Source organism: Gobio gobio, assembly GCF_949357685.1.
Source record: "Gobio gobio genome assembly, chromosome: 14".
Classification (NCBI taxonomy): Eukaryota; Metazoa; Chordata; class Actinopteri; order Cypriniformes; family Gobionidae; genus Gobio; species Gobio gobio.
The window spans coordinates 45,084,440-45,096,814 of NC_137107.1; the positions used below are offsets into that span (position 1 = coordinate 45,084,440).

Here is a 12,375-nt window from a genome sequence, read left to right on the forward strand (position 1 = left end):
ATTGCGAAATATGCATTTATATACAAACATTTCAGTAATTGAGAGCGTAGGGAGATTGACTCGATTACGTCATTCGCAGTGCTTCGTGGGATTGGGCGTAGCTAAAGAGCTATTTTGGAGCATGTTTGACTCTGATTGGTGTAATTTTCTGCACAGCATCATGGGTAATGTAGTTTTTCACCAGGAATTCCACTGTTAAATACGATTATTTTAAAAATAAGCTGAATTAATATGGGCTATCAGCCTCAACAGAAGCAAATACCATCAGTTAACAACCTTGTAGCTCACAGTAGGGCTGTCTTTAAACGTTTTTTTAAGATAGCGTTCAAAATCAATGTCCTTATGGCGAAAATGAATGGAGTTTTTTACTTTCGTAACCTGACTGTAAATTACATCATCAGGTGTGATTCTTGAATTCCCTGCCGTTCATTTGTAGGTTAAATGCATCATTGAAACCACTTCACGCAGAGTTTAGTAAGTTGTGGCTCAAACATCAAGTGCATGGTTAATGCATGAGGCATCTGTCCCGGAAGACCCCCATCCTCACACACCTCCACCGTCTCCTGTTTCTGCTCTCGTCTTTCTCTAATGGAGGATACTGTTTCCCATAGTGCTCTGGCAGGCATGAGAGGCCAAACACATGTAGAGTTGAGTGTAACGGGACTCGATTGGGATACGTGGGAAAAGTTCACCTCCGTAAACTGTTGCTAAACAATGTGCTTTAGCAGAGGAAGAAGAAAGAGTAATTCGCTTGGAAAGTGGATTTACTTATTGTAGAGTTAGGAAAAGCATTGTAATGTTGTCATAGACAAATGTCAGTAGAGAAGATTTCAAAGAGTTTCATTCATAAATTTGTACCGGAAGACAGAAAGGGGCGGGGCTAAATAAGGTCTCTATATAGTGCATTAGTGCCCGCCCCCTTTTAAGTTATATTTTCATAAATATTTCCCTTAGGGATTTTAAAATAGTCTTTGTTAAAGAGTTATTAGTCATGAACCACGTTTTGAAATCACAACACTACAAACTTTGATTTGAAGAGTTTTTGAAAATTGGACAAAAAAAAACGGTTAACTTAGCGGTTTTAGCGAGAGAAAGAACTACAATCCAATGAAGCATTGCGAACAGCATAATCAGATTAAAAACGATGGAGAAATATAAAGCTACTCTCACTTACAAATGTTGATTTTATGTATAAAAACAATATATTTAAGTTTATTGCGAAATATGCATTTATATACAAACATTTCAGTATTTGAGAGCGTTATATATATTTTTTAAATAAGCATGGAATAAAATGTACCCATTTACTGTCTTAATGCATGTTCCGGTTCATATTGTTATTGCAATGGAAAAAAAAAGGTTGTGTTAGTAATTTTCCAGTCAATTTCTTATTGATTACACTGTAAAAAATGTCCACCTATTTCAACTTAAGTTTAGTTGCTGTCTCACATTTTTAAGTGTAATCAAATTGTCTGTACAAGTCAACTTAAATCAACTTATTTTCATGAGTTAAAGTAATGTAAAATCATAAGTTGCCATGACTTTTTGAAATATTTTTTTCCAGAGGGCACCCGATATCTAATTTAGTGTCCAAATTATATGAATTTGAAATGATTTATGCTAATGTCCATATCAAGCAACACTGTAAAAACAACTGTTGCAAATGGGTATCACAACTTAAAATTCAATATTAGAATAAATAATCATGTGTTGTTTCAACTTAAAAGTAAGTCAAGTGCCTTAACATTTTAAGTTTCGTCAACCAACATTTCCACACACAAAAAAACGCTAAATTTTAAGTTAATCACAACATCATTTTTTTTCACAGTGAAACAAGATGAACAATAGAGTTTAGCTGCAAAGTTGCTACAATTATATATTTATTTTGCATGCCTTTTTCATTATATGAAATGTTTCAAATGTCCAGAGGAAGAGCTAACATTTCATCACTTGTTAATGAACTAAAATTGCAAAGTTGCAGTGATCTGATGATGTTTAAGACATCAAGAGTGTAAATAATCAGTGTCATATATCATCTAATTTGTCAGCAAAGACCATTTAATATAGACTGAAATTGATAATTATTTATATATGACCTATAACCGATCTATAATGTTTTGTCTGTTTTTCAAAGCCTCTAAAAACCCTGGGTCTTGTTTTTTTGTTTTTACCTCCTACAAATGAAAGCAGCCATCAAAATGTTGAATGATGATTCATTATGAATAACTCTGGCATATAAATGAATAACCTTATCATATGCTTCCAATATCTATTCTTTGATGTTTTGTATTTCTGCTCGCCTCTTTATGTTGCTTCTATTTATGTCTTTATGCCTTGTCTCTTTCATCAAAGTATTTCAATGCTCTGTAATTTAAAGAACGACCGTAACTGTCTTAAATGGTCTTAATCAAATGAAGCCCCACATTTCCCCGTTAACAGTCACTCATCGGTATAAATTCAGTTCAGTGCATAATAAGGATTAATATTTGTCTAAGAAAGTAGCAGAGAGTTGTAAACATGCCATGGGCTTGAACTGATTTAAGATGTTTCCACTGGATCTTCTTGTGAAAGGGCTGATGGGAATTCTGACCGGATGATGCAGAGATTGTGAGGAGGTTTTGGTGGTGCGTGTTGCACTTTATCAGGGTGAATTTTAAGCTTTAGGAAAGAAATCGTACAAATCAGATCTCTTTAATATTTCCATTGCTTCTTCCAGATTAAATGCATTTCCCTGCTTCTCAGATGTTTCTCCTGAGAAAGTCTGGAAAAGTCAATCAATAAACTCAAACATTTCTCTCTAAATTCTCTTATGGTTTATTTGAGTGTATTCTGCGACTGTTCTGTGTGTTATATCGCATATGACGGTGCATTCCGGCTTTTGATGGGTTTTGAGAGTCTCACTCCTGTTGCTGTTCAGGTTGTGCTAGTAAAATCTTCTTTTCCTCCAACACAACACAAGCAAATCGCTCACCAGTAGTGAAACGCCACCACTCCAGGATTTGAATTTCCTGACTTGTAAAGCAAATGGGTGAGAATTTGAATCCAGTGAATTGCAAAACTGATTTGCACAAGGCATCTTGGGAAAGTTTCCCTGAGTCACTCAAAGAACCAGGAACCATGTGTGTCGAACGCTCTTTTGAAAGCGTAAATATTATCATATTAATTATCACAGAAATCTAGTTAATAACATGCAATCTATAAAGCTAAGATCTTTGCATGGAATTTTGTGCTCATCAAACCAACAGGAAGTACATTCTGCTGTTCAGCCGCAAGTTTCTGTGTGTTTCCTATTGTAACTTCTGCCATTTAATGTGGTTTGACGCAAGAAATACGTTCTTACACCTAGTAAGTTGGCAAAGAAACTGTTGTGATGCTTGACGCTTACAGTCATTAAACCTCAATTGAAATATAAGCAAAACAAATTGTGTTAAAAATGTGTAAAATCATTGTCGGTCACATTAAATCCAGTGTGCCTATATTACTATTTTCAACTTGAATACAGAACAGAACGTTTGTCAATATTACATTTAAATAACACATTTTAAAATCACATAATATGACATTGTGTCGTTTGAAAGCATAATTGTGCTGTATGTAATTTTTTGGCTTTACTAAAGCACAAAATACTACAATATGTTTGCAGAGATTTAGGAAACATGCTAAGTTCACACACTCATTTCTCTGAAAAGCAGTGAGTTGGCAAAGAAACTGTTGTGATGCTTGGAGCTTACAGTCATTAAACCTCAATTGAAACATAAGCCAAACAAATTGTGTTAAAAATGTGTAAAATCATTGTTGGTCACATTAAATTCAGTTGATAAAACCGTAGGGAATCTATGTACTATTTTCTACTTGAATACAGAACGTTTGTCAATATTACATTTAAATAACACATATTTAACACGTGTCATTTTAAAGCATAAAGGTGCTGTATGTAATCTTTTGGCTGTACTGAAGCACAAAATACTACAATATGTTGGCAGAGATTTAGGAAACATTCTAAGTTCACATACTTATTTCTCTGAAAAGCAGTGCTACAGCCAGTTATTCTGCTTTTAAATGCGTGCTCTATGTCAGAAGGCCTGTTTTTGTTTTGGTCTGTGTGATCCCACCCACTGCCAATTTACCCAATAGTATTTCGACACCCCGGGTTGCCAGTTGGTCAAAGAAAAAACAGCATATTGCAGCCATGGAAGACATCAATCCATTTGCTTCAGAAGGCTTTTATTAACCACCCTAGAGTCGTATGGATTACTTTTATGGTGGATGGATGCACTTTTTTGGGCTTCAAAATCCAAGTCTCCATTATAAAGCTTGGAATAGCCAGGATTTTTTTTAATAATAACTCAGATTGTGTTTGGCCGAAAGAAGAAAGTCATGTACACCTAGGATGACTTGAGTAAATGATGGGACATTTTTGGGTGAAATATCCCTTTAAGATGATTAGTTTATGTTAAAGATGTGTGATCTAAATGGATGGGAATTATATATGTAATTTCCATCTTCAATGATGCCAGGCTTTTAAGGTCAATGTTTGATTAGAAATGGAAATGTTATATGCAATTGAAATGGATAAATCTTACATTTAGGCCTGCGTCAGTCCTGATGGCAGTGAGGTGTTCGCAGGAGCTGGTTCATCTCTCCTCTCAGGTTGCACAACAGCAGGTGAACGTGATCTCAAAGGGATCCCTGTGTTTCCTCCTTCCCTTTATTTCTCGAGCCCATCCCCCATGTGAAAGGGTTACCATAGCACAGCCCTGGGCGAGACTTTCAAAACCGTTTCCCCAGGACCAGACCCACCTGATCGCTCATATATTCACCTGACTGCAGACCTACAGAAGGTCTTTGTGGGCGTGGGCGGTGGATTTATCTATTGAATGGGAATCTTTGTTCTCGTCATCATAGAATTTTGAGTTTGTGATGACGTGTCCTCATTCATGCTGGAGATCAGGATAGTCAATTTGTGTCACTCACGGAACAGGGAAGAGTTGTCGATGGAAATAAGGCTTTTTTTCCCCCCTGTTTTTTAGCTGCAAAATGCAAAACCTTCAACAAACAAACAAACTCATAGATGCAACTAATAGATGGTTTCCATTCGAAAAACATACGTTTAAAGCTAAAGGTCTCTTATTAAAACATTCCAGAGCTACTTGAAATGTTGAGAACTGACTTAAATGGACTGAACGTTTAATTTAACGACACTTCTTTAACATCAGCTGTTGTCAACAGAAAAAAAACACATTTTTGAATTGAATGATAGAAAAAATGTATGCAAAATGGCTTGTTTGAATGGCAGAAAAAAACAGGTGGTGGTATAAATAGTCAGACAGTGTAAGTGGATGAGATCTCACTCGCCTAACGTGTTGTTCAGGTAATTTCAGACTGAAGGTATGTTGTATGCATAGTGCAGCTTGAATAGTTTTAAAGGTTACACACGTCAGCTATAAATCTGTACAAAAGATTCCCTGCCAGCATTTTTTTTTTTTGCCTGTCACACCAAAATTCACACAACTTTCAAAGCTCCCAGAATGTTTTGTTGTATGAATATCTGAACATACAATATCTTAGAGCTGCACGATTAATCGTTAAAAGATCACAATATCGATTCAAACACCTAAAATAGCAAACAACGATTCGTCTAGTGTTTTCAGACCTGTAGATCATTTGCTTTTGGTGCATTCAAGTCCTCCAGGGAAGTTCGTATTTACGAGGTGGGAAGTTGTTTACGAGCGTTCAAGTCACTTTCGTCTGTAACGTTTTCAAAATCCCTTGCAAGGAAAGTCTGTTCACTCGCCGGCCATATTTGCAATGCCTCCAGGCAGCTATTTCAAGCATCCTATTTGAACAGGGGGTCCTGAAATCTCAACAACTGCTTGCCGAACTCACAATTAAATAATGTATTTCAAATCAGCAACACAATCTGACATGAACTGTCCCATAAATGTTGTTTCTTATGCTCAAATAGCATTAAAAAAAACATATTTTTCAGGCTAGATGAGCCAATGCGCACAATGCAGTCCTAAGCACGAGTCTCAGGTTTTTATGGGAACTTTGATGTAATGATTTTACCAATCAGTGATTGGCTCTTTTTCTGGATCTACTGTATCTGGCCTTCCAGCCATCCATCCATCTGTCCATCCAGCCAGCCAGCCATCCATCCATCTGTCCGTCCAGCCAGCCAGCCATCCATCCATCTGTCCATCCAGCCAGCCAGCCAGCCATCCATCCATCTGTCCATCCATCCATCTATCCAGCCAGCCATCCATCCATCCATCTGTCCATCCAGCCATCCTTCTGTCCATCCATCCATCCATTCATCCATCTGTCCGTCCTTCCGTCCAGCCATCCATCCATCTGTCTATCCATCCAGCCATCCATCCATTCATTCATCCATCTAGCCAGCCATCCATCTATCCAGCCGTCCGTCCATCTGTCCAGCCATCCCTCCCTCCGTCCAGCCATCCCTCCCTCCGTCCAGCCATCCCTCCCTCCCTCCGTCCATCCATCCCTCCCTCCGTCCATCCATCCCTCCCTCCGTCCATCTATCCATCCATCCATCCGCCCAGCCATCCTTCCGTCCAGCCATCCCTCCGTCCGTCCATCCATCCGTCCGTCCAGCCATCCTTCCATCCATCCATCCGTCCGTCCGTCCATCCGCCCAGCCATCCCTCCGTCCATCCATCCATCCATCCGTCCGTCCATCCGCCCAGCCATCCCTCCGTCCATCCATCCATCCATCCGTCCGTCCGTCCATCCATCCATTCATTCATCCGTCCGTCTATCCGTCCATCTGTCCATCCGTCTCTCTGTCTTAGAAATATGTAAAAATCATATTATATCATTATATACATAATGTGTATGTAATGTAACATCAAGATCCTTTTCATCTCCATTTAGCATCTCCAGAAACCTAAGCAGCCACAAATATTTATTGAAGAGGGTTTTGCTGAATCTGAGAACCACTGAAAAACTTTTATTTTTGAGTAGTTAACCATGCCTTTAGAGCTCAACACTAAACGGAAACCAGATTAATTATGGGGCTTGTTAAAGAAAACCTGAATGACATTCTCTGATTAGCCCACTTGAAACTCTGAGGGTTTGTTTCTCTCAGGCCGCAGATTTTCATAGCTAAAAATGTCACCTACTGTGGCATTGCATCACATACGCAAAGTAAGGCGTGGATAAACATGAGTGTGTGTTTTGCATGATGTGTTTCTTTCTCTTTCCGGGTGTGTACTCTGTTACGCTCTTTACACAGGTTTGCGGCCGCATCCTGGTGGATTGTGTGTTTGTTTTAGCATGGCTAATAATGGCAGTGCTCACTAGTTTTATTAGTTATTATTAGTGTATCTCAGACTTTATTTATCTAGTGTTACATTCACAGATGTCCTTAAGGGCACAGTTTCTTGGCGCTTCCTGCTATTTTTCATATGATAATAAACCAAGATAAGGGATTGGGACTTTGCTGTTGGTAAATGTGTTAAGTCATCTTCAGTCATCACTCATTCATGTGATGAAATGAAGGACAGTTAATGAATATTTAAAGAGGGATTCTTCCTTGTGTAATTTTTCCAAATTAATCTTTTCTCAAACATTGACCTTAGATGCCTGGCATCATTGAATATGCTTGAGCGCTCATCTGGATCGAGAACACCTCAGGTTTCCATGAGACCAGAGGAGGATCATCTTTTGATTGTGGCGACATTTGCATCTGAGAAATGAAACTCCTCAGTCATTAAAGTCCACGTGAAATCAGAATTGACTCTCTGACTAGTTACTGGTAACTCTTTACTTTCTTAAACCACGTTCCTGGTCTTATTGTGAATTATGACAATCAATATGACAATCTTTTATCAAAATACATATAATAGCTCTTATATTTATTCAGCTGCAGTATAGCCCTATTCAGACGGGACTAGTTTTCTAAACAACGTTTGAGTTTCAGTTAAGTAAGTAAGTAAAGTAAATTTTATTTATATAGCACATTTAAACATAGCAGAACTATCCAAAGTGCTGAACAGAGTAAAAGGAAATGTACATATAAAATATAAAATAGAATAGAAACAAGGTGAAGCTAGACCAAACAAACAATCTGACAGAAGTATAGTAATATTAAAATGCCAGAGAAAATAGATATGTTTTCAGTTTTGATTTAAAAATATTAATGGAAGGTGCAAGGCGGATGTCCAGGGGCAGTTGGTTCCAAAGATGGGGGGCAGCAACAGAAAAAGCTCTATCTCCCTTAGTTTTAAGACGAGAGCGAGGGATTGATAAAAGAGCCCTGTCCGAGGATCTTAAAAATCTGACTGATGACTGAGGAGTAAGAAGAAGTTCTTATCTCCCGACGTCTGTGATTTCATTTACAAATTTGGGCGGGATGAATGTGTCCGTGTTTATTACAGAAGGTCATCTGCTGTGCATCACATATGACGTATATGTTTTTTAATGAGTTACTTATTGATATAACTTGAATTCATTATTAAAACACTATTTAAATCAATTTCACTCGAGTGGCTGTTTATAATAAACCCACATAAGTGAGCAGAGACATCTAGACAATGATTTTTTTTTCCACGTTGGATACTGTCCGTATTGAAATGAAAGCATGGAGAAGATTGGTGCACAAATGGTAGCTCAGTTGGTCAGAAAACCCACAAGGAGAAGCGTTAGTATAATACAATATCAGCAGTCACAGACATGCGCAATCGGACAGGATCAGGACTTTGTTACTTTTGATATGAAACAAAGTCTCTGATTTAAAATTATTCAAATTTTAGTTTGACGCTGTTTTAATGTGGTGTGACAGATCGCTGTAGACTCAGAAGCGGAAACACGAATCTCACTGAATTGATCATCTGCTCCACTTTGATACAAGTGACAACGCGCAATAAACATGAATGAACATCTGAAAGTGTTAAAAGATACAGTACAACTTCCCGAAATCTGTATCATGTCTCATGTAATCGCTCAATCAGTGTTTCAATCGTGGAAAGATGTCAGTAAAACAGCTTGTAAACAATGTGTCTCGTCACATTTACCTCAGAAAACCATATCCAGTGTCCATAAACTCGTTAGTCAGCTAGAAAAATTATCTCAAAGGAGAGCATTTTCATGAATATATGCACCATATTTATTTTATTTTTAATGTTCTTGAATATTCAATGCATGTTTGAATTCAATGCATGTTTGACAGTCACAATTTAAATGTTTATATTTTAAAAACACAAATTGCAGTAGAAATTTAGTTATGTAATTGTAAAGTTAGTATTATAACTTTATTATTATAAAAACGTCCTTGAGTGTATTAAGTGTTTGTATACAAATCAGTTAATTTTAACCTTCAATATTATTGTAATGTAGTACCAACTGACTATCATGTATAGTTTTCAGCATTATTTGAGCGATTTCTTTTCCTTGAGAAAATTTGCCATATACTGTACCTAAAATTTATCCAAAATTATCAATATTGAATCGGAATTGAATCGAACTGCAAGCTTGTGAATCAAATCGAATCATGAAATTTGTGTCAATACCCAGCCCTTCAAAGTACGCCTGTCCTCCATGAAAACTTGTCCCGTCCGAATAGGGCTTTTGAGAAACCACTCAATTAATTCCCTATGGGTTAAAATGGTTGTTAAGACTTTAGTTTAGGGTCCAATTCTCACTATTAACTAGTTGCTTATTAACATGCATATTACTAAGATATTGTCTGTTTATTAGCACTTATAAAGCACAAATTAATGCCTTATTCTGCATGAATATATTCTAAATCTCTTAATCCTACCAATACCTAAATTTAACAACTACCTTACTAATTATTAATAAGCAGTAATTAAGAGTTTATTGAGGCAAAAGTCGTAGTTAATAGTGAGAATTGGACCCTAATCTTAAGTGTGACCATTTTGTTTTGCCCAACAATTTTAGTTCTTTTTCTCGTTTCACTCTCAAATACATCACATTATAATTGTAAAATGGGTTGAGAACGCGGCTGACTTTGAGTTTGTTCCATAAAAGTCATTCTTTGTTTTATATGGCATATTTATAGGCATTCCTGTAGCTCAAACTGGCGAGTGGCGACAAAAACGGCATGGCTTTGATTTCCAGAGAATGCATAATATACTGATAAAATATGTCTTGAAAATATGTTAATGTACCAGAATAACACCAGTCAAAATAAGTGACTTTAGTTTTTATTTGAATTATAAAATAATATTAATTTAACTTGTTTTATTTTTATGTAAATATATTTGTATCTTTCATTTACTACCTTTTTTTTAAAACTGGAAAAATGTCTGAACCCCGTTATAGAACCATGACATATTTTCTAATTTTAAAAAAAATACAATTAATAAAAACAATCAATTATATTATATTCCAATCTACACTCTAAACATTTTTTTAAAATATATCTGCTTTTTATAGAAGCTGTGTATATTACATTTTACCATATGAAAATGAGTGACATCATCTGAGCGAAACCTGACAAAACTAAACAAACTTAAATGACAGCTGAAATGTTTTACTGTCCATGGAGAGTGTCTGTATCTTACTGGTTGCTGTATGGATACATATAGATGTGGTTTCCTGTGTTTTGTGACTGCTGGTGTAGTGATGGACAGAGATTATGTGGTGTGTGTGTGTGTGTGTGTGTGTGGCGAGGGTGGAGTTGCATGTAATATCAGCCTTGTTTGTTTTTTGACATGAAGGTTTTTATATTGTAGCAGAGATGAAATGTATTGATATCATAAGAGTATATTTTTCACCAGCAGCATGTCGTGTCCTGGAAAGCCTCTCTCTGTGTCAAAGGTCCACTCTGTGTGCTTCATTTCATAATTTTCACTGTCGTTATAAAGACTTTATGCAGGATTGAGTAACACATGAAAACACGCTGATCACATGAGGAACTGGGAATCAGTTAATAATAGTAATCTATTATTCAGTCAATGGGAAAATCATGGAAAAAATGGAAAAACTTTTTGAAAATATGCAATTTTTCTTGTAAAATATGGAATAGTTTTGCTCTGGTATGCTCCGCTCTAAAATATTTTATCATATTGCACTCTTTGTTGTTTTTCAAAATAGCCTTTATGTAGAAGTTGAGATCATAAGCTTACATACACCACCTTGCAAAATATGAAAAATTTTCATAAATTGCATTTTGCTTTTTTATGTAGTAAATATATATATATAGTCCACATGACATAATATAGATAGAAATGGCTCATTCTATAGTAATAACACATAACGGTTCATTATGTAAGGTCTTTATACACCACTGAAAACATAGTTATGTATATTAGATTGCATTTCTGTATATAGATCCTCATAAATACTATACACTGCACATTTAAATACATTTAACAGGATTATGCAAGAATAGATTCACCACTGTGTGTAGTGGAAAATGTGTGTTTTTCTGCATGCATGTTTTTTTTCTGCAAGCCAAATCATTGTTTTGACATGTTGCACGACACGCAAATCTGTCGATTATTGGGCTCAGTGCTGTTTATGTAGCTGTTCAAAAGCCTTAGGGCCAGATTTACAGCTTGCGCCAGCACAAACCCTCTTTTGCTGTTTAAAAAACTACTGGCTGACCTTATTGCATATGCATTTGTAGGAGTTTCCCTTTCAGACGCAGTATTTGTGGGAGAAGAAGAGTATTTAAATGAATCATGCATGTGATTTACTTGTGTTCGTCAATTTACTGGCCCAAAAAAAGCATGCCTTAAACCAGAAATGATCTTTAATTTGTGCGTTGTCAATAGATTTGAGTAGAGAACTTTCCACTCCCATCTGCGTTTTTTTTGATTTTGCGCTTATTTGGCCCATGATGTAATATTTTTGTCTGTCTGCAGTGGGACTCTCAGGATGAGCGCTCGACAGCGGGCAGATTCCCAGGGCTCCCTGGAGGAGCCAGATGATGAGGTGATGCCCTACAGTGACGATGAGACGGACGATGAGGTACAGTCAGAAGAGGATCTGGATCGGAGTGAAGACCAGCTACCAGAACCAGAAGCCAGACCTGCGCCTGCTGTTGGTGAGTTTGAAGACTGATCTGCATAGTGTAAAACTCTCCTTGTTAGTGCTTGTTTGTGTTCTGATTTTGTTGTTTTCTTTTCCTCTCAGAGGCCGGTTGGAGCATCCGAGCGAATGACAGGGAATACTGCAAGCGACCCGAGTTTCAGAAGAAGGTCTTCCTGTGCATCAAGAAAAGCAGATACTCCGTAAGTGAAACCTTTAGTGGATCGCCCGTACGTACACAAGTGTTGAAAAGTTTGGAATAATGTTTTATGTTTATGAAAGAAGTCTCTTCTGCTCTCCAAGCCTGCATTAATCTAATTGAAAATACAGTAAAACAGTAATATTGTGAAAAAA

General features: G+C 36.9%; 1 protein-coding gene across 1 annotated transcript in view; it reads left to right on the plus strand.

The window, feature by feature from the left end:
- atp8b1 (ATPase phospholipid transporting 8B1) overlaps positions 1-12,375 on the plus strand; it is a gene marked incomplete at its 3' end in the record, with an annotated part of 45,443 nt that overhangs the window by 5,625 nt on the left and 27,443 nt on the right. Inside the window, exons 2-3 of the mRNA XM_079834747.1 lie at positions 11,856-12,037; positions 12,127-12,224. Of these exons, the coding sequence (XP_079690873.1) occupies positions 11,869-12,037; positions 12,127-12,224 (267 nt within the window). The 5' untranslated portion in view covers positions 11,856-11,868. The remainder of the gene's footprint in view (positions 1-11,855; positions 12,038-12,126; positions 12,225-12,375) is intronic.